Raw genomic sequence first — 26,175 nt, forward strand, 5'->3', positions numbered from 1 at the left:
ACCATGCTTCGAAGACCTTCCAAACTCGAACATAAGCGACGGAGGTCGAAGGCTTGCGGGAACGAAGCATCGTTGAGATCACTGTCTCCGGGTAGCCTCTGTGGCGGAGACGGCGCCGTTCAAAAGCCAGGCCACAAGACAGAAGAGTTCTGCCTGCTCGAAAAATACCGGACCCTGGCGCAGAAGATGAGGAAGATGGGACAGGCGAATTGGGCCGTCCACCGTCATCTGAAGTAGATATGCGAACCATGGCCGACGGGGCTATTCCAGGGCTACGAGAATTACAGTCCCTCGATGATGTTCCAACCTGCGGAGAACCTTGCCGACCAGAGGCCAAGGAGGAAACACATAGAGCAGTTGATCCGACGGCCACGGAAGGGCGAGGGCATCCACCCCCTCCGCGCCGCGCTCTCTTCTGCGGCTGAAGCAGCGTGGAGCCTTGGCGTTGAGAAAGGTCGCCATTAGATCGAGGCGTGGAGTCCCCCAACGACGGATGATGAGATGCATTGCCTCGGAGAGAGCCCACTCGCCGGGGTCTAGCTGTTGATGACTCAGGAAGTCCGCCTGAACGTTGTCCACCCCAGCGATGTGAGAGGCCACTATCCGGACGAGATTGCTCTCCACCCACTCCATCAGGGGAGTAGACTTGAGGGAGACATGCTTGCTTCTTGTCCCCCCTTGGCGATTGATGTAGGCCACGGTGGTGGCGTTGTCCGAGAGGATCCTCACCTCTCTGTGTCGCACCAGGGGAAGAAAACGCTGGAGAGCGAAACGCACGGCTCTCGTTTCTAGGCGATTGATCGGCCACTTTGCCTCCTCTGGCGTCCAAGTCCCTTGAGTGGCGCTTCTTTCGCAGACGGCGCCCCATCCCGCGAGGCTGGCATCGGTGGTCACCACCACCCAATTGGGAACCTCGAGCGAGACTCCCCGAGCCAGATGCGAGGGGACAAGCCACCAATCCAGGCTTTTCCTGGCTAATGGTGGAAGCGGCAGAATCACCTGATACTCCTGGGAGACTGGTTTCCAGCGGGACAGTAGGGACGCCTGCAGTGGACGCAGGTGTGCAAACGCCCAGGGTACCATGTCGATGGTGGAGGCCATTACTCCCAGGAGCTGCAGATAATTCCAGGCGGTTGGTTCTTCCAGAGCTGAAAACCGAGACACGTGCTCTCTCAGGGCTTGCGCCTTGTCCTGGCACAGGAACACCATCCCCCGCCGGGTATCGAAGCTCGCTCCTAAGAAATCCAGGTGTTGCGAGGGCACAAGGGAACTCTTTGGAAGGTTCACCACCCAGCCCAGAGAGCGTAGGAATTGTACTACTCTGGCCACTGAGGACTGACCATGTGAGAAGGACTTCGCTCGAATCAGCCAGTCGTCTAGGTACGGATGTACTAGGATACCTTCCTTGCGGAGGGCCGCCGCCACCACTACCATGATCTTTGTGAAGGTCCGAGGTGCGGTCGCCAAACCGAAGGGAAGCGCTTTGAACTGAAAGTGTTGACCGAGAATCTTGAAGCAAAGATACTGCCGGTGAGCCGGCAGGATGGGAATGTGCAAGTACGCTTCCGAGAGGTCCAGTGAAGCGAGGAATTCTCCCTTGTGCACTGCGGCAATCACTGATCGAAGAGTCTCCATGCGGAACCGGGTGACCCTGAGGGCCTTGTTTACCTCCTTCAAGTCCAGGATGGGGCGAAAGGAACCGTCCTTTTTGGGAACGATGAAGTAAATGGAATAGTGGCCCAAGCCCACCTCGAAGGGGACGGGAACGATGGCCCCTATTTCCTGCAGCCGGTCTAGTGTTTGTTGAACCGCTATCCTCTTGAGATCCGAACCGCAGGGGGAGAAGATGAACCGGTCCCTCGGGGGGCGGACAAATTCCAAGGCGTAACTGTCTCTTATGGTGTCCAGCACCCACTGGTCCGTGGAGATAACTGCCCACTCCTCGTAGAGGTCCATGAGACGGCCTACGATCCGGGGAGGTGAGAAGTGGGCTCCTTTGGCATCATTGGGATGACTTTGTGGGCGGAATTCCCTGCCCTGGACCCTCCCTCGCGGGCCTCCGCCCACGAAAGGAACGAGACCAAGGCTGGGATCTTGTCTGCTGCGTCCGTGAAGCGGACTGTCGGTAAGACCTATAACGTTGCTGTGCCCTGGCCCTGGTTCTACCGGAAGAAAATGATCTGAAGGAACGCTGTCTATCCTCCGGCAGCCGATGCACCTAATTTTCCCCCAGTGACTTGATGATCTGATCCAGGTCCTCTCCAAATAAGAACTTCCACCGAAAGGGGAGGGAGCCAAGGCTCGACTTGGAGGAAGCATCCGCTGCCCAGTTGCGAAGCCACAAGAGCCGTCGGGCTGCTACAACCGAAACCATGGACCGCGCCATTACGCGAAAGAGATCATACAGGGCATCCGCCCCGTATGCTATGGCAGATTCCAGCCGGTCCGCCTGAGCGGCCTGCCTCTTCGGGGGGCAATTCCTGAGAGGTGAGAAGCTGCTGTACCCAGAGTAAGCTGGCCCTTTGCGCGAGCGAACTGCACATCACGGCCCGCATACCTAGGGCGGAGACTTCGAAGACCCTCTTGAGAAAGGTCTCTAGTTTACGGTCCTGCGTATCCCGCAGGGCCGTTCCTCCCGTGACCGGGATTGGCTGTCCTCTTGGTCACTGCCGACACCGCTGAATCCACCTTGGGCACCTTGATAAGATCCAAAAAATCCTCAGGGAGCGGGTATAGCTTTTCCATGGTGCGTGTGACTTTCAAGGACGCCTCGGGAGTGTCCCACTCCCTGGTGAGAAGCTGTGGGAAGGACTCATGGATAGGGAAAGCCCTTGCCCTAGGACGGAGGGCGGCAAGTACTGGATCCCCTTTGCGAGACGAGGTGGCGACGGCAGGAGCCACAGGGATCGGCGGATCTGGAGGTGGGTCGAGGTCCAGCTCCTGAATAATATGGTGGATGAGTTCAACCAGCTCTTCTTTTTGAAAAATCCATAGGGCTCGAGGGTCGTCCCCCTCCGTATGTCCATCCGGATGCGCCTCCGGGGGTTCCGGGGAGACGTCTCTCACCGGCGAAGCCGCCCCCGTGGTACGCCGGGGTGGCACGGTAGAGGGACCCGGCAGGGATCCAGGCGTAACGGACGAGGCGGTGAGACCAACGGCAAGTTTAGGAACCCTGGGGGGAGGGGCCCCCAGGGGATTAGACGCCTGCGCTCCCTTACCCTGCACATAGGCCATGTGCATTGCCAGAATAAAGTCAGGTGAGAAAAACGGGGAGCTGATTGGAATCCCTGGGGGGGGACCGTCCTGGGAGCCCCGGTCGGGCAAACCTCCCGCCAGGGGCAAAGCCTGTTGAGAGCCAGTGCAACCAATCCTGTCTGCATCTGGGAGCGAGTCCGTCTCACGCTGACCCCCTAAAATGGCCGCCGTTCCCGCCAAAGGCGGCGTCGTGGCTGGCCCGCGCCACCCGGGCTGAGGAGGAGGCAGGTCCGAAATCGCACCGGAGGACTGCAGGGTGCCTTCCCCGTCGGGGAAGCACCGCTCACAAAGCCCCTCCCTCAGAAATTGATTCCCCGGCTCGCCGCAGGCCTCACACCTCGAGGACCGCGGCATGTCAGCACTGGGAAAAAGAAAAGCCTCGGGGGGGGGGGCCCAAAGACGAGCTAGTGCCGCGGGGGGGCCTGGAAATGGCCCTAACAACCCGCCGAAGGGGTCCAGTAACTGCGGGGGAAACCCCCGTTTCAGTTGAGCACACACCCACGGGCGGAGCTTGCGAACCGCGGGACCCCCAACGATGCGTGGAGCGGCCGGAACCACCGGCATCCACAGGGCACCACCAAAAAGAAGCAAACCTGTGGAGAAAGAAACTCAAAAAACTTCCACTTACCCCAACGGAAGAGGAAAGGAGTACAGAATAGAGAAGGCAAAGCCACAGACACACGCCTCCTCAAAAATTGAAAACTTTTTTTTTTTTTTAAACTTTAAGGATCCAAAATGAAGAGAAACATAAGACAGGGAAATACTGTGGAGAAAAAGAAAGAAATAACTAAAAATGAAGAAACCCTGTCAATCTGGGGGAGCTAGTGGATCCCCCCACTCGCATCTGCTGGAGTCAGAAGAATACTGAGCTCCAGCAGAGGGTGCACTACTCTATATGCTGACGCTCTCAAACTCTGTTCTGACTCCATCTGCTGGTCGGGGGATATAACCCACTGTTTGGACTGATCCAGGTACGTACAGGGAATTTAACATTTATAAGATATTAAAGTAATAGCAATTCAAAGTAACATTTATAATATTAATATAAATACGGACTTAAATCGTAATGAGGTATTTAGTAATTTATAACAATTTACATTGCAACGAGGTGACTTGTGTTAGGACTGGAGAGAAATATTTCTGATAGGATAAGAATATTGGTTGGGAAAGTATGGTTGGATGATGATTAAGGTGGGGGCTTCGGGAGGCTAGCTGGAGGAGGCTTCTAAAGAGGGTGGGGGGATGGGGGGAGAGAGGAATAAGGGAGGCTGGGGGGGGGGGGGGTGGTTACATCGGTGGGGCGTGAGCTGAATGAGGGTGGTGTCGTGGTGGGAGAAGGCAGGAAGGGAGGTTTATTTAGGGGTGTGTGTTGAACCGGGGTGGGGGAGTGAGGATTCTGGCGGGAGGGTTTCATTGGTAGAGAGGAGTTGAACTCAGGGAGGGGGTTAAGAATCTGGCGGGAAGGCTTTTCTGAATAACCATGTTTTAAGTTGTTTTTTGAAAGCTTGGGTGGAGGGTTCATTTCTGAGAGGGGGTGGGAGGGAGTTCCACAGTGTTGGGTCCGCTACTGATATGGCTCGTTTGTGGGTGGAGGTTAGGTGTGTTGTTTTGGAGTTGGGGACGGTGAGGAGGCCGGTGTCTGAGGACCTGAGGTTTCTCTGTGTGGTATATGGGCGTATCGCAGTGTTTAGCCAGTTCATTTCATTGTTGTTTATTTTTTTATGGATGAGGGTGAGGGTTTTATATTGGATCCTCTGACTAATGGGCAGCCAGTGAAGTTCTTTTAGTGTGGGTGTGATGTGATTGCATTTTTTTATGTTTGTGATGGACCTGACAGCAGCGTTTTGCAGAACCTGAAGAGGTTTGATGTAGGTCTCAGAGAGTCCAATAAGTAATGAGTTGCAGTAGTCGAGTTTTGCAAAGATTATTGATTGTAGGACTGTTTGAAAATCCTGAGCGTGAAAAAGGATTTTGAGTTTTGTTTTTTTTTTAATGTTTGCAGCTTGAAGAATCCATCTTTTATCATGTTGGAGATGTGGTGTTTGAGGTTGAGTTGGCTGTCGAGGGTCACACCTAGGTTTCTTGCGGATGGTGTGAGGTTGACCCCTGGGTTCTTTGTGGTGTTGCTGCCGAGGGGTGAGGAGGGGCAATCGTCAGGGATATGAAGGATTTCGGTTTTGGATTGGTTGAAGCAGAGTGATAGTTGTGACAGCAGTTGGGTTAAGTTCGAGCTGAGTTTATTCCATTTGTCCAAGGTATATTCGATGGATTTGTTTATGGGGAGTAATATTTGTATGTCATCTGCGTATACAAAATAGGTGAGGTTTGATTCTGAGAGGAATTTGCAGATTGGGAGGAGGTATATGTTGAATAGGGTTGAGGATAGGGAAGATCCTTGTGGGACACCGTGTGTAAGTGGTACTTGGGTGGATTCCGATGTGTTTATCTTTACGTTGTATGATCTGTTTGTGAGGTATGATTCAAACCATTTGATAGTAGCGTCTCATAGTCCAATTTTTTTTTAGTCTGGTGAGGAGCGTTCTGTGGTTGATGGTGTCAAAGGCAGCGGATATATCGAGGAGTATCAGGAGGATTGATTGGCCTTGGTCATGACCTCTGAGGATGGTATCGGTGAGTGTGAGAAGGAGGGTTTCGGTGCTGAAAAATTTTCTGAAAACCATGTTGTGTAGGATGTTATGTGAATCAAGGTGATCCATAAGTTGATTGACGACTATTTTTTCGATGATTTTTGCTATGAATGGGAGGTTGGAAACTGGTCTGTAGTTAGCTGGATCGGCTTTGTCGAGTTGAGGTTTTTTGATGATTGGTTTGACCACGGCGTTTTTGAGTTTGTCAGGGAAGATTCCTTGTTCGAGTGATAGGTTGATGATGTCTGTTATTGGTTTAACAATAATCTTGCTGATTAGTTTTAGGGTTTTGATAGGGATGTGGGGTTGGTTTTTTTGATAATGGGTTCGATTTCTGTTGATGCGACAGGGGTGAATTGTGACCATGTGGGGTTGGGTGGGAGGATCTCTGTTGTGTCAGAGTGGATAGAGGGGGGATCTTGGCTATGATGTTGTCAACTTTGTCTTTGAAAAATTGTGCTAGTTTTTCGCTGGAGATGGTGGTGGAGCTTGGCGTTGAATCATTCTGGATGGGGTTGGTTAGGTCTGACGTAGGAGAAGAGGGTCCTGGGGTTGAATTGAAATTCATGTATTTTTGTTGCGTAGAAGCTGCGCTTTGCTGTGTTGAGATCCGTTGTGTATTTGTGAAGTAGAGTTCTGTATCTATCTTTCAGGTTTGGCGTGGAGGTTTTCATCCATAGCTTTTCTGTTTGTCTTAGGGTTCGTAGAAGTTTTGATTTCCTTTCTTATTGTGGGGCATAGTGTTTTGGCTATATCCGCATTAATGGAGATCCATGAGTTTGTGGCGGAGTTGGCGTCATTTAAGTTAATGGTCTTTAAAGCTTCTGGTAGTAGTTCAGCGAGGTCTTCACTGGAGCATGGTTTGGTGAATTCGATGATGTGGTTGTTTGTTTTCAGTGGGGTGATTTGGAGCTGGAACGTGGCTTGAATGAGGCAGTGGTCCGACCATGGGGTGGGGGTTACTGTGGGTGGTCCTATTGTGGATATTTTGTTGTTGATGAAGAGTAAGTCAAGGGTGTGGCCAGATTTTTGGGTGGGAGTGTTGATGATTTGGGTGAAGCCAATGGCGGACATGGTGGATAGGAGTAGTTCACTGGTGGGTGATAGGGGGTGGGTGTCTATGTGGAGATTGAAGTCTCCTAGTATTATGGCAGGCTCTTGTAGGTTGATGTGGGAGGTGATGTTTCAATTAGGGGAGAAAGGTTGTGCTGAAGGAGACCGGGGGGTGCGTAGAGGAGGAGAATTTGGAGGTTTTTGATTTAAATAGGTTGGTTTCAAAGGGGGGTGGAAGGTTTAGTGAGTGGGAGGAGAATTTGTGTTTTTTGTGTGCTAAGAATAGTAGTCTGCCTCCTTTTCTTTTGGGTCTGGGTATGGAAAATATGTTGTATGTGTTTCTGGGCAGTTGATTAAGTAGAACAGTGTCTGTGCCTTTCAGCCAGGATTCTGTTATGCAGAAGATGTCTGGTAGGGAGTCTGTGAGTAGGTCATGTATGATTGGGATTTTTTTGGTGATTGATTGTGCGTTGATGAGGAAAAGCGTGATGAATGTGAGTGTAGATCTGAGTAGGTTAGGGTTGATGTGGATTTTGGTGAGGCGTCTGGTGGTGATGGTTGTTCGGGTGGTGTGGTGGTGGTTGTTGTGGTGGGGGAATATGGGGATGTAGTGTGTTGTGGCCATTGCGTGTAATTGAGGTGTGTGGGTGAGTGTGTGTAGTTGTTTTGGGTTTTGTAAGGGGGGGAGGGAGGGTGTGTGGCTGGGAGGGAGGCGCTGGTGGAGGTGCACTAAGGGGCAAGCCCCTTAGTCGCGCGCCTTTGGCATGCGACGCCTGGGCCTGACAGGAGGCTTTAAAGCCTTTTCCTGCTCTTTGCCTCCCGGAGGTGGAGTTAGCGTGGAGGTGGATCAGCGGCACACGCGGGTCGCAGGGACGAGAGGAGAGAGGCCTTACCCCGACAGGCTGGCGCCGATTGCGCGGCCTTGCGTCCCCTTTCAGGTTAGCTGTCCCTCTTCTGCTGGGCCCTTGGTGATGCGGTCGCGGTCTTCTCCGGCGCCTTCCAGGTGAGGAGGGACCAGCGGGGGGCTGTTGGAGTGCAGCGTAAGTTTTCGGCGGCAGCGCTGCAGTCCGGCGGCTTCGGTAGCGTGGGTCAGGCAGCTTGAGTCCGGCGGGTCAGTCGGCGTCTCGTGGGGCTTGGGTCCGGCGGGTGGTGGTCTGAGCTCGCGTTTGAAGAGGAGGGCACCTGGGCCTAGCAGGAGGCTTTAAAGCCTTTTCCTGCTCTCCACCTCCCAGAGGTAGAGTTAGCATGGGGGCGGATCGGCAGCGCACGCGGGTCACAGGGACGAGAGGAGAGAGGCCTTACCCCAAGGGGCTGGCGCCGATCGCGTGGCCTGGCGTCCCCTTTCAGGATAGCTGTCCCTCTTCTGCTGGGCCCTTGGCGATGAGAATGTGATGTACAAGAGCAGCACTTTCTCTATGCAGATATCGCAATTTACGAGATCAGCACGGAGAAACTGGAAGCCCTGCAAAAAAATTTTTTTTTTTAAAAATACCACAGGACCTGCACAGAGGAGGCACAATGAGCTTCAGTGCCAGTAACAGTGATCGGCACTTCCCCAATAGCCGTACTGTTCCTGGAGTAAATTGAAGGAACGTTTCCCGACAAGACAGCGCTTGTAGCTCAGAGATGCGACGAGTCGAGCATATCGCCACCAAGAATACAGTCTTTAGTGTCAATAAGCGTAGTGAAAGACTGCACAGTGGTCTGAAGGAAGGCCCTGCCAGAAAGTCCAATACTAGATTGAGGTTCCAGCCACTTTAAGGATGGTCAGAGTTGTTTAACCCCTTTTAGGAAATGGGTCAAGTCTGGATGAGCTGACAGACGGGCTGCCATCTGGACCTTCAGGGAGTTGAGGGACAATTCTTCGTTCAGGCCATCCTGTAAAGGTTCCAGGATCACGGTGATCTTGGCAGTTTGCGGGGCACCCCACGCTTCTCGCACCAGGCCTCAAAATATTCTCCAGATCCGTATGTACGCCAGGGACATTGAAAACTTCAGCGCGAAGAGCAATGTGGCAATCACAGCCGCCAAATATCCATGCTTTGTCAGGCAAGTCCTCTCAAGGGCCAGACCATAAGTGAGAATAGAGTTGGATCTTCGTGAAGAATCAGACCTTGCTGGAGAAGATCCTTGTGCGGGGGGGGGGGGGGGGGAGGTGAAAAGGACTCTCCACGAGAAGCCTTCGCATGTCTGTATACCACGGGTGCCTGGGCCAATCCGGGGCCCACCAGAAGAATTAGTCCTCTGTGGTGTTCAATCTTGCAGATGATTTTACCCAGTAGATACCACGGTGGGAAGGCATACAAGTAAGTCCTCATCTGGCTAGGTCTGGATAAGGGTGTCGATCCCTTGGGATTGCTGATCTCGTCTGCGACTGAAGAACCGGGGAACCTTTGCATTGTCGGTCAAAGGATGGGAGGCCCCAGTGATCTACTAGGTCGAAGGATGGGAGGCCCCAGCAATCTACTAGGAACTGGAAGGCTCTGGTCGACAACATCCATTCCCCCAGATCCAGGCTTTCCCTGCTGAGAAAGTCTACTCCAACGTTGTCTTTTCCCGCAATGTGGGAGGCTGAGATCCATTGCAGGTTTAACTCCACCCATTCCATAAGGAGATCTATTTCCAGAGACATTTGGTGGCTCTTGGTTCCTCCCTGGCGGTTGATGTTGGCAACTGTTGCATTGTCAGACATTATGTGGATTGCTTGCTCCTAGATCCTGTGACTGAACTGTAGGCATGCTAATCTGACTGCTCGTGCTTCCAGGTGATTTATGTTCCAGTTCACCTCTTCCTCGGTCCATCGTCACAGGGTTGTTAGTTCCTGACAGTGAGCTCCCCACCCTCGGAGGCTTGCGTCAGTCATGACGACGATCCAGCTCGGTGGGAACAGGCTTACACCCTTGCTTAGGTGAACTTTCTGTAGCCACCACTGGAGCAGAGTGCATACTTCCATCCATAGGTGGAGGCAAATCAAGTAGTCCTGAGACAGTGGGTTCCAGTGTGACTGTCGGGAGTGTTGGAGAGGCTGCATGTGTGCTCTCGCCCACGGTACTTCTTCCGAGATTGATGCCATGAGGCCGAGGACTTGGAGATAGTCCCACACCCTGGGGGCACATTGTACTCGTCAACTGACGTACTTGGTCCATCAGTTTCCTTCTCAAGGGAGGGAGGGAGGGAGAAGCACATGTCCTGCTTGGTGTCCAATTGGTCCCCAGGTACTCTAAGGACTGGGAGGGCTTGAGGCTGCTCTTGTCCATGTTCACGACCCAACCAATTTCCTGTAGGAGAAAGCTTACCCTGCTGGTCACGTGGAGGCTCTCTTCCCACAGATCAGCCAGTCGTCCAAGTAAGGGTGCACCAGGATCCTTTTTTCCTCAGTATCGCCGCCACGACCACCATAATTTTGGAGAATGTTCTGGGGGTGGTTGCCAGGCCGAAGGGCAACACCCAGAACTGGTAATGGCGGCCCGGTACCACAAAGCACAGAAAACTGTGGTCTTGATGGACTAGAATATGAAGGTAGACCTCCAAGAGGTCCAGGGAGGTTAAGAACTCTCCTGGTTGCACTGCTATTATGATGGAGCAAAGAGTTTCCATGCAGAAGTGAATTATACACAGATGATTGTTGATGATCTTAAGATCCAGGATGGGTTGGAATGAACCCTCTTTCTTGGGCACGATGAAATAGATGGAATAACGCCTCCTATTTACTTGGGGTGTAGTACCGGAGTTATAGCCCTCAGATCGAGGAGCGTTATCAGTGTGGATTCCATTGCCAGTTTCTTGTGCTGGGAGTGGCTAGGTGACAGCATGAACCTGTCCAGAGGGATGCTGCGAAATTCCAGAGCGTAACCTTCTCGTATGATGTCCAGAACCCAGTTGTCAGACGTGATCTCGACCCACCGCTGATAGAAGAGGAATAGCCGGCCCCCTATCTTCTCATCTCAAGAGTCGGCCAAACCTCAATGGGGAGTTCGGGTCGGCCAAACCTCAATGGGGAGTTCGGGTCAAACCTGAGTCCAAACCTGTTCCTCTTTTTGGCCATCTGTTCCGAAATGACAGATACCTTCCCAAGGGCCGAGATGACTGAAATGACAAATTTCTGTAGGGCCAGAAGTGCTGGGAGCCCCTGGCCCAACCCCTCATGGGTGAGGGGCACTGTGACCTTTTTTCTTATCGTCCGTTAGCCGGGGCACTGGAGATTCACCCTATTTACTGGCTAGCTTCTCCAATTCTCTTCCAAATAGGAGGGATCCCCTTAAAGAGCATCTTAGTTGCTTCTGCTAACCATAGCTGTCTTCTGGCTGTCACCACTGAGGCTACTCCTCTGGCCGAGGTACTCACCAGGTCCAAGCTTGCATCTGCTAGGAAGGTTGCTGCGGGTTTGATCGCCTCTCCGGCGTGCGCCCCTGAGCTATCTGCCTCTCTCAAGAGAAGCAGACACGAGCGAGCCACCACGGCACAATGATCTGCTGTCACTGCTGTCGCGTAAAAGGCTTGATTAAGGATGGATTCCAACCGCCTTATTGTGAGCATCCTTCAAGGCCACTCCTCCCTGTTCACGTTGAGATGGTGCAGACCAGGGCATCCACTTTCGAGAAATGCAGGCATTCCTTGACCACTGGATCCAGAGGGTACAAGGCCTTGAAGGCCCTACCTCCTTTAAAATTTACCTCTGGGGCATCCCATTCCAGGTCAGACTGTGCAGCGCTAATATGGCAGGCAGCGCAAAGAGAGTGTTGTCTGAGTTTCTTTGCTGCCAGGGCCATAACCTCTGTAGATTGTGCATTTAGCCGGCTAATGCCTCGAGCGTGCACAGACTCACCTCTGATCATAGATCTAAGTAGCCAGTTGTGCACTAAGGAGTGCGCACAGTTATGTGCACAGAGGGCCGGCCCGCACTGCATGTACCAACGACGAAGGGGGCGGGGGGGACCGCAAGCAAGATGGTGCCACCATGGATTGCCACGTGGAGAGTCCACCGAGCCTGAAGTGGGGCCTAGCCCATCGGGGGGCCGCTCTACCCACTCAGATAACCTTCCCTCGCCTGTACAAGATCGGGAATGATGTCGGTATGGCGTGCCAAGCAAGGAGACTGGAGAAAAGACTTACCGAAGCCCTTCCACATCTCTGGATCGGAGGAGTTCTTCTCTACTTACCTGGTCTCAGGCTTATTGGCTGAGTACAGAGACGGTCTCCAGCTGTGGGGGGAGAGGGCTTAGGCCTTCACTGCTGTGCTTGGCTTCTGCACCCGCTGCCATTCAGCTGCTTCAGCAGCAAAGTCCACGCCGGGATCCAGCTACCAGACCAAGGCACACCTCTGAGGGATCTTCGAAATCGCTTCAGGAATTCTCAACTGGGGTAGAGACCCTTAGGTATCACCGCAGGAGAGCGGGGCTCGATCTTCCTTTCAATTTGAAGATAAATTTCTCCTTTGGATTAGTGCTGCAATCCTGCTAAACACCACTGCTGGTGTGGGGATAGCGTCCACATCTGCTAGGAGATGGAGAGATACTGAATGGCTGAGATCACAGCAGGGTATATCTAGGGTGATGACAGCTTTGAAACCTGACTATCTGTTAGAGGGAGGCACATAACCCATTGGTCCTGAGTCCATCTGGCTACATGCTAGGAAAAAAAAAAATATATATTTTTGGGAGATACAGCGACCAGAACTGCACACAATACTCAAATGGAGTGATACAGAGGTATTGTAATATTCTCCATTTTATTTACCAATTGTTTAAGGAAGGCGGTATAGAAAACAACATATATAGAATAAGTCTTGCAATTATCATGCAATGCCTACAATAAGTATTCTCAATTTCTATGCAAATTTCTGCAATTTTACATTGGCTCATATTCTTCCTTAACAAAAACATCGAAGGATAAAAATATAAACAAAACCATGTCTGATTTTTCCAGTGAAAACCATTTAGCTTATTTTTAAATGGCCAAAATCCTTCTCCCTCACTTTACTAAATTAGCTTGAACACAAAACTGGAGCTGGAAATAAAGTGGTTTAACATAATGCGCTAGTCCCATAGTAACAACTTCCCTGGATTTTAAGACATTTTAAGAATCAAATAAAGGTTCATTTACATTTTTTCTTTACTCAAAAGATTTGAGCAAAAATATAGGCAGAGCCAAGCTATTCTAATTAGAACAGAAACGCAGTTTACCAGAATCAGGCTTTGGTTTGCCTGCATTTTTCCTGTTTATGTTTAGTGAACTAATGGCTCTTCACTTTTACAGGGCACACACAGTGATAATGCCTTCCATTGCTAGCTATGGTCCAATTTATAAAACGAATTAAACTGTATTTGAACACACAAGCCATGGAATATTAATAGAAGGCATAAAAGGAATAAGATGGTAAATTGGATAATATTTATACTAGTTGTGAAAATGTTAGATCTTGCAGATTAAGTTAATTTCATTTCACTAGGAGGATTTTCCTATTTTATTAATAAAATGTTCCTGCAAATAGACAGTAGCTCTTACCTGCTAAGTACTTGATTGTGTCCAGTTTATGTGATTCCAGCATGGTTTTCAGTCCTGCCACTTCAGTGTCTATTTTCCTGTTGGTTTGGGTCACACCTCGATCTTGCTGTGCATGCTGAAATCAGTGTTACAACATTAAAACAAGTCTGTTTTCTTTTACAAGCATAACAGTTTTCTCCCTTTTGGTCTGTTTTACCATCTCACATGAACACTATGGATTAAACTAAATTTGAATTCCATAGATTTAATTAAAACACAAGAAAGGCGTACTTCCTTATGATAAAATTATATTTACCATTTCCACTATTTCCGTCCTTATCTGCAGCAGATTTCTTTCATTATCTGCATACTGCAAAAAGCAAAGAAAACACATCAAAAAGCTGTCAGGGCATTCTCTGCTAGCAGTACTACAGCTTTACTACTTCTGATCTCAGAGAATTAGTTTAACTAGCATTTCTGCAACTTTTAAGCAAAAAGGAATCACTTTAGTCATATCAAATTACACATGCACCACTCAAGGGTGTGATCATACACAAGAGGAAAGTAAACATGCAGTACTGGGTAAATAGATACTCTGGCAAGTATGGCTAAAGGCAAAGCCAAGACTACAATGCATTCTGGATTCTCAGTCATGACCCCTGACCAAAAGGTCACTTCTTTCCTACACAACTTATCGTATTTTTCGCTCCATAAGACGCACTTTTTTCCCCCCAAAAGTGGGGGGAAAATGTGCGTCTTATGGAGCGAATATTAAAAAAAAAAAAAATCTAATAAACCCCCCCCCCCAAGACCTGCTGACTTAATTTACTACAACCCCCCACCCTCCTGACCCCCCCCCCCCCAAGACCTGCCGACAATTTACTACAACCCCCCCAAGACCTGCCGACTTAATTTACTACAACCCCTGACCCCCCCCCCCAAGACCTGCCGACAATTTAGTACAACCCCCCCAAGACCTGCCGACTTAATTTACTGCAACCCCCCACCCTCCTGACCCCCCCAAGACCTGCCAAACGTCCCTGGTGGTCCAGCGGGGGTCCGGGAACGATCTCCTGGGCGTGGGCCGTCGGCTGCCAATAAACAAAATGGCGCCGATGGCCCTTTGCCCTCACTATATCACTGGGACCGACCACTGCTATTGGTCGGTCTCAGTGATATAGTGAGGGCAAAGGGCCGTCGGCGCCATTTTGTTTACTGGCAGCCGACGGCCGAAGCCCAGGAGATCGTTCCCGGACCCCCGCTGGACCACCAGGGACGTTTGGCAGATCTTGGGGGGGTCAGGAGGGTGGGGGGGTTGCAGTAAATTAAGTCGGCAGGTCTTGGGGGGGGTCAGGGGTTGTAGTAAATTAAGTCGGCAGGTCTTGGGGGGGGGTCAGGAGGGTGGGGGTTGTTAATTTAAAGGGTTGGGATGGGGTTTTTTTTTGGGGGGGGAGGGGTTCCCAGAGAAAGAAAAGTTTTCTGATCTGGGGAGTGGACCGAAATGGCCCTCCCCAGACCCGAAAACAAAATGGGGAGAAAAAAAAAAAAGCTATGCACTCCCCTAATTTGCTCCATAAGACGCCCAGACGCAGAGCCGGTTTAGCACAATTTTTTTTTTTTTTTTTTTATTTTCCCCCTCTGAATCCTAGGTGCGTCTTATAGTCAGGTGCGTCTAATGGAGCGAAAAATACGGTATATGCTATTCTTCCCCAGTAAAATGTTACTTTAAATAAGACACCAACATCTAAACTTCAGTTTGTGGTAATATCATTGCTTTAGTTTTCAAGCAAGAACTATATAATGCTGCTAAATACCATCTCTGGCAAGAAGCAGGTCAAATACAAAAACCTTCATTCTAAATATGAGAGTTAAAGGCTTCATAAGAATAATCAATTCTATTTCAAACGGTTGGTAGATGAGGGCAAGCAGAGTCCCAAAGCAAGAACTTGAGATTTCACCTTTAGGAAAAAAAAAGGATGGATAGGCCAACAAACAGCACCAGCAAATACTGAGCCTCCATACTGCATGCCATTCAAAACAAATCTTGACACTCAGTAGCTGAGGCACACAAATAAGGAAGCAGGTCACACAGGAAATTAAACAGATTTTATTGTGGACAGAAATGAGCAAGGAAAAGCAAGTTTGCTTACCATAAATGGTGTTTTCCGTAGATAGCAGGATGAATTAGCCATGATGTCTGGGGTGTCCTTCAGCGGCCCTGAGGCAAAGCTTCTCTTAGCGATCACAGAGCTTTGCTCTGTGCAGCTGCGTGCATCTTCCCGTGCGATAGAGCGCCATTTTTTCCTCAGTCTGTATCACAGCAAAACCATGCGAGTGGATGTTTCAGAGGCTGTCCAGGGAGATGGGTGAGTCAGCATGGCTAATTCATCCTATCTACGGAAAACACCATTAACGGTAAGCAAACTTGCTTTTCTCCTGTCGATAGCAGGGCTGAATTAGCCATGCTGCCTGGGAGTCCCCAGCCACAGGGTTGAGACTCGCACGCTGACAAGATTCACCGCATCTCCTTCTTCGACTGCTGCGAGCCGTCTTACTGTGGACAGCCGTGTTGAATGGTCCAGAACTGCCAAACCCAATGCTGCGTCTGAGGATGCTTGCTGGTCTACACAGACATGAAGGTATGCAGTGAAGATCAAGTGGCTGCTTTGCATATGTCCAACGGTATCATGCGAAGGTGCGCAGTTGAGGTAGCCACCGCTCGGACCTGATGTGCCTTGTCCATGTTAGGGAGTTGTGAAGAGCGCTTAGAATAGCGGAACAGAATACATTGTGATATCCAATTCGAAAGGGTTCTCTTTGCTACTGGAAGACCAGGAGCATTAGGATTGAAAGAAACAAAGAGCTGTGTGAAGTCCTGCTTTCAGCATGCGTCCTGTTTGTAGTAAGCCAGCGCTCTTTTGCAGTCTAGCGTATGCAGAAATCGTTCTCTATCGTTGCTGTGCAGTTTCAGGAAAAACGTTGGCAACATAATAGTTTGGTTCAAGTGGAATGCTGAAACTACCTTGGGCAGGAAGGAAGGGCGAGTCCAAAGGGTCACCTTGTCATGGTAGAACTGTAGATAAGGAGGGCAGTGAACCAAAGCTTGCAACTCACTGACTCCCCTGGTGGAAGTTACAACGACCAGGAATACCACCTTCCAGGTCAAATACTTCATGTGGCAACTGTTCATTGGTTTGAACGACGGAAGCATGAGGTGTTCCAGAACCAGGTTCAGATCCCAGGGAACCAACCAAAGGCTTGGTTACTGGAAGCCTGAGACACAAAAGTCCCTTCATGAAGCGAGAGACCAATGGGTGGTTCAAAATTGGGAGGCCATTGTGCGGGTGATGACAGGCTGCTATGGCGCTGATGGTAATCTGTACAGAAGCTGTCACCAATCCCGACTGGTACAGTGTATGTAGGTAATCCAGTAGGGTTTCTGGCACACAGGAAAACAGGTCTACCTGTTGGATCCAAAAAAACAGAAAGGAAGGCAATCTATAAAAGCTGTCAAGTTGGGAAAGATGTAAGAGATGCCAGATGTGTTTACAATTTTATTGAAGAATGATTATATAAAAGTAGTCTGACTCTGGCCGAGTTTTGCCACAAGGTGGCTGCCTCAAGGGCTATAAAACATGAACATTAAAAAGTATACAACAAAAAATAATAAGTCAAGTATTTACAAGCACAAATTAAAAAATTTGTGCATAAAAATGAAATAAATAGTAACTACTAAATGTGACTGACATACATATATATTGCAACATTCAGATTAGACGGGGCAAAGAACAATAATAAAACAGCATACAAAAATAATATAGTGTTTAGAAATTTTTTTTTTTTATAAAATCATTCCCTTCAAAAACATTTTAATATAACAATGAATGGCACTGAAAATCAATAATTTTGATTTGTTGGGATATGTATTTAAGAAAATATATGCAAAGAAACCATTGTGTGATGTTACCTGTATACATGTTCAGTGTTCAAACATGGTCAACTGCTGGTTTCAAAGTTTGACATCTGTAAGAATGATGAATCCTAAGTATCCTTGAAATAAGACAACCTTCATAATAATTGAAAATTATTAACTCGAGACATATATAAAAAAAACTCAGTGTGAAATGGAGAAGTAATGCGCATTACCTGCAGGAGTATCTTTAGGTGTGTGTAATTACTCGTATGGTTACTAATTCCACTTGTGATGAATTAAAATCTGACATCGAAGTAAGAAATAAAAACAGCAGACGTGAACATAAACAGAACCAGTAATTTTTAACGGTATAAATTTGTTCTTTTTTTTTTTAATTCTTTATCAATTTTCAATAATATATTACATACAAGAATTACTTGCATTGAAAATTATTACAGATTATTATAATGAAATAAGAAAGTAAATATCCAAATACTACCACTTATAATATTCTGTATATCAAGAGGAAAATAAGAAAAGCACTGTTACTTAGTGAGCGCTAAACAAATTTGCAATATGACATCATTTAAATAGGAAACATAATGTTCTCCCCACCTTCTACTTTCCTACTGCCTGCTCTTCAATCCCCAACAAAATTCTAAGATGATCAGGATTAGTGAACTGATAATTCTGCCCTTTAAATTTCACAGCACATCTGCAGGGAAATTTTAGAAAAAATTGTCCCCCACTATCAATTACGTTTTTCCTGAAAGCTAAAAATCTATAAATTTGTTCTTTATATATAAAAAATTGAAAATAAAAAATACCTTTATATGATGCTTGACTGTATGTGAATTTTGTTTAAAAGTATCCTATTCCACTGAATTGAGACTTGCTCATGCTACAGAATAAGAAAGAAGTACCGTATTTTTTGCTCCATAAGACGCACCTGACCATAAGACGCACCTAGGATTCAGAGGGGGAAAATAAAAAAATAAAAAAATTTGTGCTAAACCGGCTCTGCGTCTGGGCGCCTTATGGAGCAAATTAGGGGAGTGCATAGCTTTTTTTTTTTCTCCCCATTTTGTTTTCGGGTCTGGGGAGGGCCATTTCGATCCACTCCCCAGATCAGAAAACTTTTCTTTCTCTGGTAACCCCTCCCCCCCCAAAAAAAACCCCATTCCAACCCTTTAAATTAATTAACAACCCCCACCCTCCTGACCCACCCCCAAGACCTGCCAAACGTCCCTGGTGGTCTAGCGTGGGTCCAGGAGCGGTCCGGAAGCGATCTCCTCGGCTTTGGCCGTCGGCTGCTAGTAAACAAAATGGCGCCGACGGCCCTTTGCCCTCTCCATGTCACTGAGACCGACCAATAGCAGCGGTCGGTCCCAGTGACATAGTGAGGGCAAAGGGCCGTCGGCGCCATTTTGATTACTGGCAGCCGACGGCCCTTTGCCCTTACTATGTCACAGGGACTACCGCTGCCATTGGTCGATCCCAGTGACATAGTGAGGGCAAAGGGCCGTCGGTGCCATTTTGATTACTGGCAGCCGACGGCCCAAGGCCAGGAGATCGCTCCCAGATCCCCGCTGGACCACCAGGGACGTTTGGCAGGTCTTGGGGGGGTTTGTTAGATTTTTAGTTTTTGTTTTATATTCGCTTCATAAGTCGCACATACATTTTCCCCCCACTTTTGGGGGGAAAAAAGTGCGTCTTATGGAGCAAAAAATATGGTAAATAATATTGAAAAAATTGTAAAGATGTAACAAGCTCATAGTGTAGGGGAACAAACTTGCATAGGGGAAATATTGCTCAGCAGCTACTGGCAAAATGACCCATAATTAGATACTAAATTCAAAAAGGAATTTTTATCCTTGTCTATATTAGTTTGAAATTACATAAGAAATTGCCATGCTGGGTCAGACCGAGGGTCCATCAGGCCCAGCATCCTGTTTCCAACAGAGGTCAAACCAGGCCACAAGAACCTGGCAATTACCCAAACACTAAGATCATCCCATGCTACTTAAATCAAATTATGATTAAATGCAAGTACAAGTTAACTTATGAGCAATGCAAGAATGTATGCAAACTTATGTTTTACTTAGGACCGAATGCTGCTGTGCAGTACCTTAAATAATGTTCTGGTAAAGACTGCTTTCATCGATGATATATTGATTTACATATTTTCATCAAAAAAATTCATAACCGCAGGCTGAAAAATGAAGGGAACGGGAGAAGACTGACTTTAGGAACAAGAGAATGCAAGAAATACTCATTTATTCTCTGGCTTAACTGACATGTAAGGAGGGAACAGGCATGCTGCTGCTTTTTAGCCTTACTTATGTAGCGCCTATACAAGTTTCTTCCCCTACACTATAAGTGTGTTACATCTTTACAATTTTTTCAATATTATTTACTTCTTTCTTCTTCTGTAGCATAAGCAAGTCTCAATTCAGTGGAACAGGATACTTTTAAACAAAATTCACATACAGTCAAGCATCGTATAAAGGTATTTTTTATTTTCAATTTTTTTTATATATAAAGAACAAATTTATACCGTTAAAAATTACTGGTTCTTTTATGTTCATGTCTGCTGTTTTTATTTCTTACTTTGATGTCAGATTTTAATTCATCACAAGTGGAATTAGTAACCATACGAGTAATTACACACACCTAAAGTTACTCCTGCAGGTAATGCGCATTACTTCTCCATTTCACACTGAGTTTTTTTATATATGTCTCGAGTTAATAATTTTCAATTATTATGTAGGTTGTCTTATTTCAAGGATACTTAGGATTCATCATTCTTACAGATGTCAAACTTTGAAACCAGCAGTTGACCATGTTTGAACACTGTCACGTATACAGGTAACATCACACAATGGTTTCTTTGCATATATTTACTTAAATACATATCCCAACAAATCAAAATTATTGATTTTCAGTGCCATTCATTGTTATATTAAAATTTTTTTGAGATGTTTTTGAAGGGAATGATTTTATTAAAAAAAAATTTCTAAACACTATATTTTTGTATGCTGTTTCATTATTGTTCTTTGCCCCGTCTAATCTGAATGTTGCCAATATATATGTATGTCAGTCACATTTAGTAGTTACTATGACATTTTTATGTTGTCATTTTTTAATTTGTGCTCGTAAATACCGTATTTTTCGCTCCATAAGACGCACTTTTTTCCCCAAAAAGTGGGGGGAAAATGTCTGTGCGTCTTATGGAACGAATATAAAAAAAAATCTAACAAAACCCCCGCCCCCTCCTGACCTTCCAAATTAATTTACTACAACCCCCCACCCTCCTGACCCCCCCCCCCCCCAAGACCTGCCATAAGTCCCTGGTGGTCCAGCAGAGGTCCAGGAGCGATCTCCTGGACTTGGGCCGTCGGCTGCCAGCAATCAAAATGGCGTCGACGGCCCTTTGCCCTTACTATGTCACTGGGGTTGACCAATGCCAGCGGTAGGCCCTGTGACATAGTAAGGGCAAAGGGCCGTCAGCGCCATTTTGATTACTGGCAGCTGACGGCCCTTTGCCCTTACTATGTCACAGGGGCTACCGCTGCCATTGGTCGACCCCAGTGACATAGTAACTGCAAAGGGCCGTCGGCACTATTTTGATTGCTGGCAGCCGAAGGCCCAAGTCCAGGAGATCGCTCCCGGACCCCCGCTGGACCACCAGGGACATTTGGCAGGTCTTGGGGGGGGGGGGGTCAGGAGGGTGAGGGGTTGTAGTAAATTAATTTGGAAGGTCTTGGGGGGGTCAAGAGGGTGGGGGTTGTTAATTTTAAGGGTTGGGATGGGTTTTTTTTTTTTGGGGGGGGGGGGGGGGTCCCACAGAATTAGAAAGACAAAAGTTTTCTGATCTGGGGAATGAACCGAAATGGCCCTCCCCAGACCCGAAAACAAAATGGGTAGAAAAAAAATGTTATGAACTCCCCTAATTTGCTCCATAAGACGCACAGACACCCGGGAACAGAGCCGGTTTAGCACAATTTTTTTTTTTTTTTTTTTAGATTTCCCCCCTCTGAATCCTAGGTGCGTCTTATGGTCAGGTGCGTCTTATGGAGCGAAAAATACGGTATTTATTGTTGTATACTTTTTAATGTTGATGTTTTATAGCCCCCGAGTCAGCCACACTGTGGTGAAACTCGGCCGGAGTCAGGCTACTTTTATATAATCATTCTTCAATAAAATTGTCAACACATCTGGACATCTGGCGTCTATTACATCTTTCCCAACCTACCTGTTGGATCCGGCAACAGGCCAAATAATGGTGCCACTTGAACTGATAGTTTTTCTGGGTGGAACACTTGCTAGAGGATATCAAGACATTTTAGTTGTTTGACGACACACCAAGATGATTCAGCATTGTCCTTCCAACCTCCAGGCTGTGAGATGAAGCGAGGAGTGCATAGGGTACAGCAGCATCCCCCCATCTTTAGACAATAGATCTGCTTCCTTCCCAGTGGTATAGGAGGAGCCATTGACAGTCGAACCAAATAGGCATACCGGGGCTATGAGGATTAGCTCGGCGAAGTCCGCAATGCATTTTTGTATGGTATGACACAGGAGTGGAACTGGAAGAAAAGCAGAGAAAGTTCCCTGTCTATTAGATCAGAAAGGCATCTTGTGCAAATTTCTCTGACTCAGAAATATGGAACAGAATCTGCTGACTTTTCTGATGATCACTGTTGCAAAAAGTCCATGCTTGGGGTACCCCAATGGATGAAGATAGCATCTGCTACTTTCTTGTTCAGCGACCATTCATGTGTATGGAATATTTTGCTGAGACTGCCTGCTTTGGAGTTTGCCAGTCCAGGAAGGTAGGTGGCCTCTTTCTTCGCCCATTCCAGAATTTGAATCGCCTCCCTGCAGTTTCCAAGAACTGGGCCCTCCTTACTTGTTTATGTAGAACATGGCCTCCTGGTTGTCTGTACCATGGTGTTTCTGCCCCGACAAAGGTGAGAAGGGCATTTCGATTCGCTTGCAGCTCCAGTAGGTTTATCTGCTGAGCGCGCTCCCCAGCTGACCACAAGCCCTGCGATTGTAGGTGGTTGAGATGAGCTCCCCACCCCCTGTTGGTGGGGTCTGTGGTGAGAATTAGCTCGTGCATTGGGATCCGGAACATGGCACCTTCTATAAGTGTTGCTGGAGACAGCCACTGGGCTATGTCTTTTCTCATGGCCTGGGTGAGGAGTACTGTATCAGACAATGGTTGAAGGAACTTTCTCCACTGAGCTTTCAGACCCCATTGCAGACAACGCATGTGTAGGTGGGTGTGAGGCACCCACCCACTATGTGCCCCAGGAGGGTCAGGATCTGGTGAGCCAAGGGTTGTGCACAGGCCTGCAATTGCTGGGCCGGGGTGTTGAGGGTACAAGCCCTGTCTTCAGGCAGGAAAGCTTTCCCTTTTACTGTGTCTATCCTTGCTCCTATGAACTGTAGGACTTGAGTTGGCTGCAGGAAAGACTTCTCATAGTTGATTACGAATCTCAGCACCTGCAAGCAATCGATTGTGTCCTGCAAGTGCAACCTGAGGATTGGTTTGTCTGAAGCCACCAGCAGCCAATCGTCCAGGTAGGGGAATAGCTGAATCCCCTTTCGTCGGAGGTGGGCCACAGTCACCACTAGGCACTTGTTGAAGACTCTTGGGGCAGAGGAGAGACCAAAGGGGAACACTTTGTATTGGTAGTGCTGCCCATTGGACTGGAAGCACAGGTACGGCCAGGAGAAGTGGTGCATCAGGATGTGGGAGTAGGCATCTGAGGTCCAGCGAGCAAATCCAATTGTTGGGCTGTAGAAAGGGAAGAATAAACTTTTGGGATGTCATCTTGAATTTCTCTCTGAGAAGGAATTTGAGAGTCCTTAACTGTAAGATTGGGAGGAGGAATGAGGAAGTATGGAGAATAGAACCCCTAGTTCTATTGGTGTGATGGTACTACTTGCATGGCCTGCTGGGCAAGCAGTGAGGTTAATTCTATTCTCAGGAGTTGTGTCTATTGAGCCCGCTGAAAAGCGGCGAGACAGGGAAGTGATGGAGTCTGCTTGAAGCTGAGTTGGTAGCCTCTGCGAACGATGTTCAGTACCCAGAGGTTGGATGTTAACGCAGACCATGAACTGAAGAACTGTGCTACTCTGCCCCCCACCGGGAATGGAGGGGAGACCCCATCATTCTTAAAAAAAAACCCAACTGTGGGAGTTTCTAGGTGGGGGATGAATGCTGTTGCTGCTGGCACTGGCCCCTGGGTCTGCCCCTCTGCTGCACCTGTAGTCGAGGTTGTGGGATCGTAGGTGCACTGTATGGGGGGGGGGGGGGGAGGGTTATGACCAGTATGGGCGCCTTTGGAAACTGGCTTTACAGTAGACTAACACCTCCAAAAAGGATGTACCCTTTGCATGGCAGGTCCGCTAACTTCTCATGCACATCTTCTCGTATGGCGCTGGCCCTTAGTTAGGCCAGCTGATGAGCAACTATGGTGGATGCTGATGCGCGTGACATTTCAAATGACTCAGATGGTGCTGAGGTGGTGGCGTAGCCCTTCTTCCTTATCCAGTATCTGGTGAGAGCTCGGAGCTGGAGGAACACTCCTCAAATAGAGGCTTGATGGACTGCAGACATTCGTAAAGATACTGTGTGATATAGAACTGGTGCTGCTGTATCTTCGCGTTCAGTATGGTGAACTGAAAGGACCGCTTCCCGATGTAGTCTAGGTAATGATTGTCCTTACCCAAAGGAACGTTAGAGTGGAGACTGGTCTTTTTCGCCTTCTTCATGGCCGACTCCACTACGATGGAGGCATGAGGGAGCTGTACTGTACTGTAGAATGGTGGCCAGACTTGAGAGAGGGAACTCCCAGGTTTTCTCCAGGACCACATCCATGAGAAGGCAGCACTGTCGGTCCAGGCACCTCAAAAAGTTTTAGTATTCCCTGGACATCTGCCTTAGGGTCTGGCATCTTCCTGGTTTCCATATTGAGCCACGTCCCCACCTTCTCTATGAACTTAGAGTAGGAGAGATCTTCCGGCAGGGAGGATGGCTCTGGCAGTTCCTCCGGTGGGTTGGATAGTTATCCAGTGGAGGAACCTGGAGAGCTGAGGGGTGAGGCCTTCAAATGCGAACTCGGCTGAGGGGATAACTGCGGCTGGGGTGATTTTCCTGCCCGTTGAATGATCTCCCTCTGCCACTGTGGAGGGGATTCGTGTTCCAGGGGGGCCTTATTCTAAAGAGGGACTTGCATGCAGATGCTCCTATCCGCACTACTCGAGGGATGAGAAGACATCAGTTAGAACTGCGGAAATCTGGGACATTGCCTGTGCAGCCAGACTGCTTTCCGCAGAAGTTGATGGAGCCACAGACTTCCTCTGTTCCTTCCCAAATCCAGGGTTGGATCTGCGCCCTGAAGATGTTTGGGGCACTGCGGCGAGCAATATATCCGAATATGGCCCCCTGAGCTGATGGTTCTGAGGGCCTACCTCCTGTGGTATCTTAGGACATTTGGCAAGAGGCTCCTGCAATTGGGGGGGACGGGACAGGGGACAACATCCTCTTAACGCTTGGACACGGATAAGATGCACTAGGTGGTGGAAGTCATCTCTGAGTCAGGATAATCTGAGAGGATCCACATTCGAAAACTCCCAGAACATAAGAACATAAGAAAATGCCATACTGGGTCAGACCAAGGGTCCATCAAGCCCAGCATCCTGTTTCCAACAGTGGCCAATCCAGGCCATAAGAACCTGGCAAGTACCCAAAAACTAAGTCTATTCCATGTTACCATTGCTAATGGCAGTGGCTATTCCCTAAGTGAACTTAATAGCAGGTAATGGACTTCTCCTCCAAGAACTTATCCAATCCTTTTTTAAACACAGCTATACTAACTGCACTAACCACGTCCTCTGGCAACAAATTCCAGAGTTTAATTGTGCATTGAGTAAAAAAGAACTTTCTCCGATTCGTTTTAAATGTGCCCCATGCTAAGTTCATGGAGTGCCCCCTAGTCTTTCTACTATCCGAAAGAATAAATAACCGATTCACATCTACCCGTTCTAGACCTCTCATGATTTTAAACATCTCTATCATATCCCCCCTCAGCGGTCTCTTCTCCAAGCTGAAAAGTCCTAACCTCTTTAGTCTTTCCTCATAGGGGAGCTGTTCCATTCCCCTTATTATTTTGGTAACCCTTCTCTGTACCTTCTCCATCGCAATTATATCTTTTTTGAGATGCGGCGACCAGAATTGTACACAGTATTCAAGGTGCGGTCTCACCATGGAGTGATACAGAGGCATTATGATATTTTCTATTTTATTTACCATTCCCTTTCTAATAATTCCCAACATTCTGTTTGCTTTTTTGACTGCAGCAGCACCCTGAACCGACGATTTCAATGTGTTATCCACTATGACACCTAGATCTCTTTCTTGGGTTGTAGCACCTAATATGGAACCCAACATTGTGTAATTATAGCATGGGTTATTTTTCCCTATATGCATCACCTGGCACTTATCCACATTAAGTTTCACCAATCATAGTTTTTCCTTATTGTGCCTTTCTGTAAACCGTTGTGATGGTGAATTAACTTGGTTGTATAGAAGAGTTTTAAAATAAATAAATCAATCTGTATCCGAACTTCCGGTAGAAAAATTCTGTCTTGTCCCGTGTCGAACCAGACCCCCAGTTACTCCAATGACTGGGATGGTTAAAGATTGCTATTGGTTAGGTTCACCACCAAATCAAGCTCCTGCAATAAGGCGATCACCTTGTGTGTCACCAGGCGGCTCTCTTCCTGAGACTTGGCTCAAATCAGCCAGTC

At 48.0% G+C, this 26,175-nt stretch overlaps 1 protein-coding gene across 1 annotated transcript in view; it reads right to left on the reverse strand.

Annotated features, from left to right (window-relative positions):
* MCUR1 (mitochondrial calcium uniporter regulator 1) overlaps window positions 1-26,175 on the reverse strand; it is a 101,287-nt gene that overhangs the window by 12,915 nt on the left and 62,197 nt on the right. Inside the window, exons 7-8 of the mRNA XM_029590685.1 lie at window positions 13,756-13,809; window positions 13,461-13,575 (exon numbers count right to left, since the gene is read on the reverse strand). Coding sequence (XP_029446545.1) covers window positions 13,461-13,575; window positions 13,756-13,809 — 169 coding nt within the window. The remainder of the gene's footprint in view (window positions 1-13,460; window positions 13,576-13,755; window positions 13,810-26,175) is intronic.

This window comes from Rhinatrema bivittatum, chromosome 2, assembly GCF_901001135.1.
Source record: "Rhinatrema bivittatum chromosome 2, aRhiBiv1.1, whole genome shotgun sequence".
NCBI lineage: Eukaryota > Metazoa > Chordata > Amphibia > Gymnophiona > Rhinatrematidae > Rhinatrema > Rhinatrema bivittatum.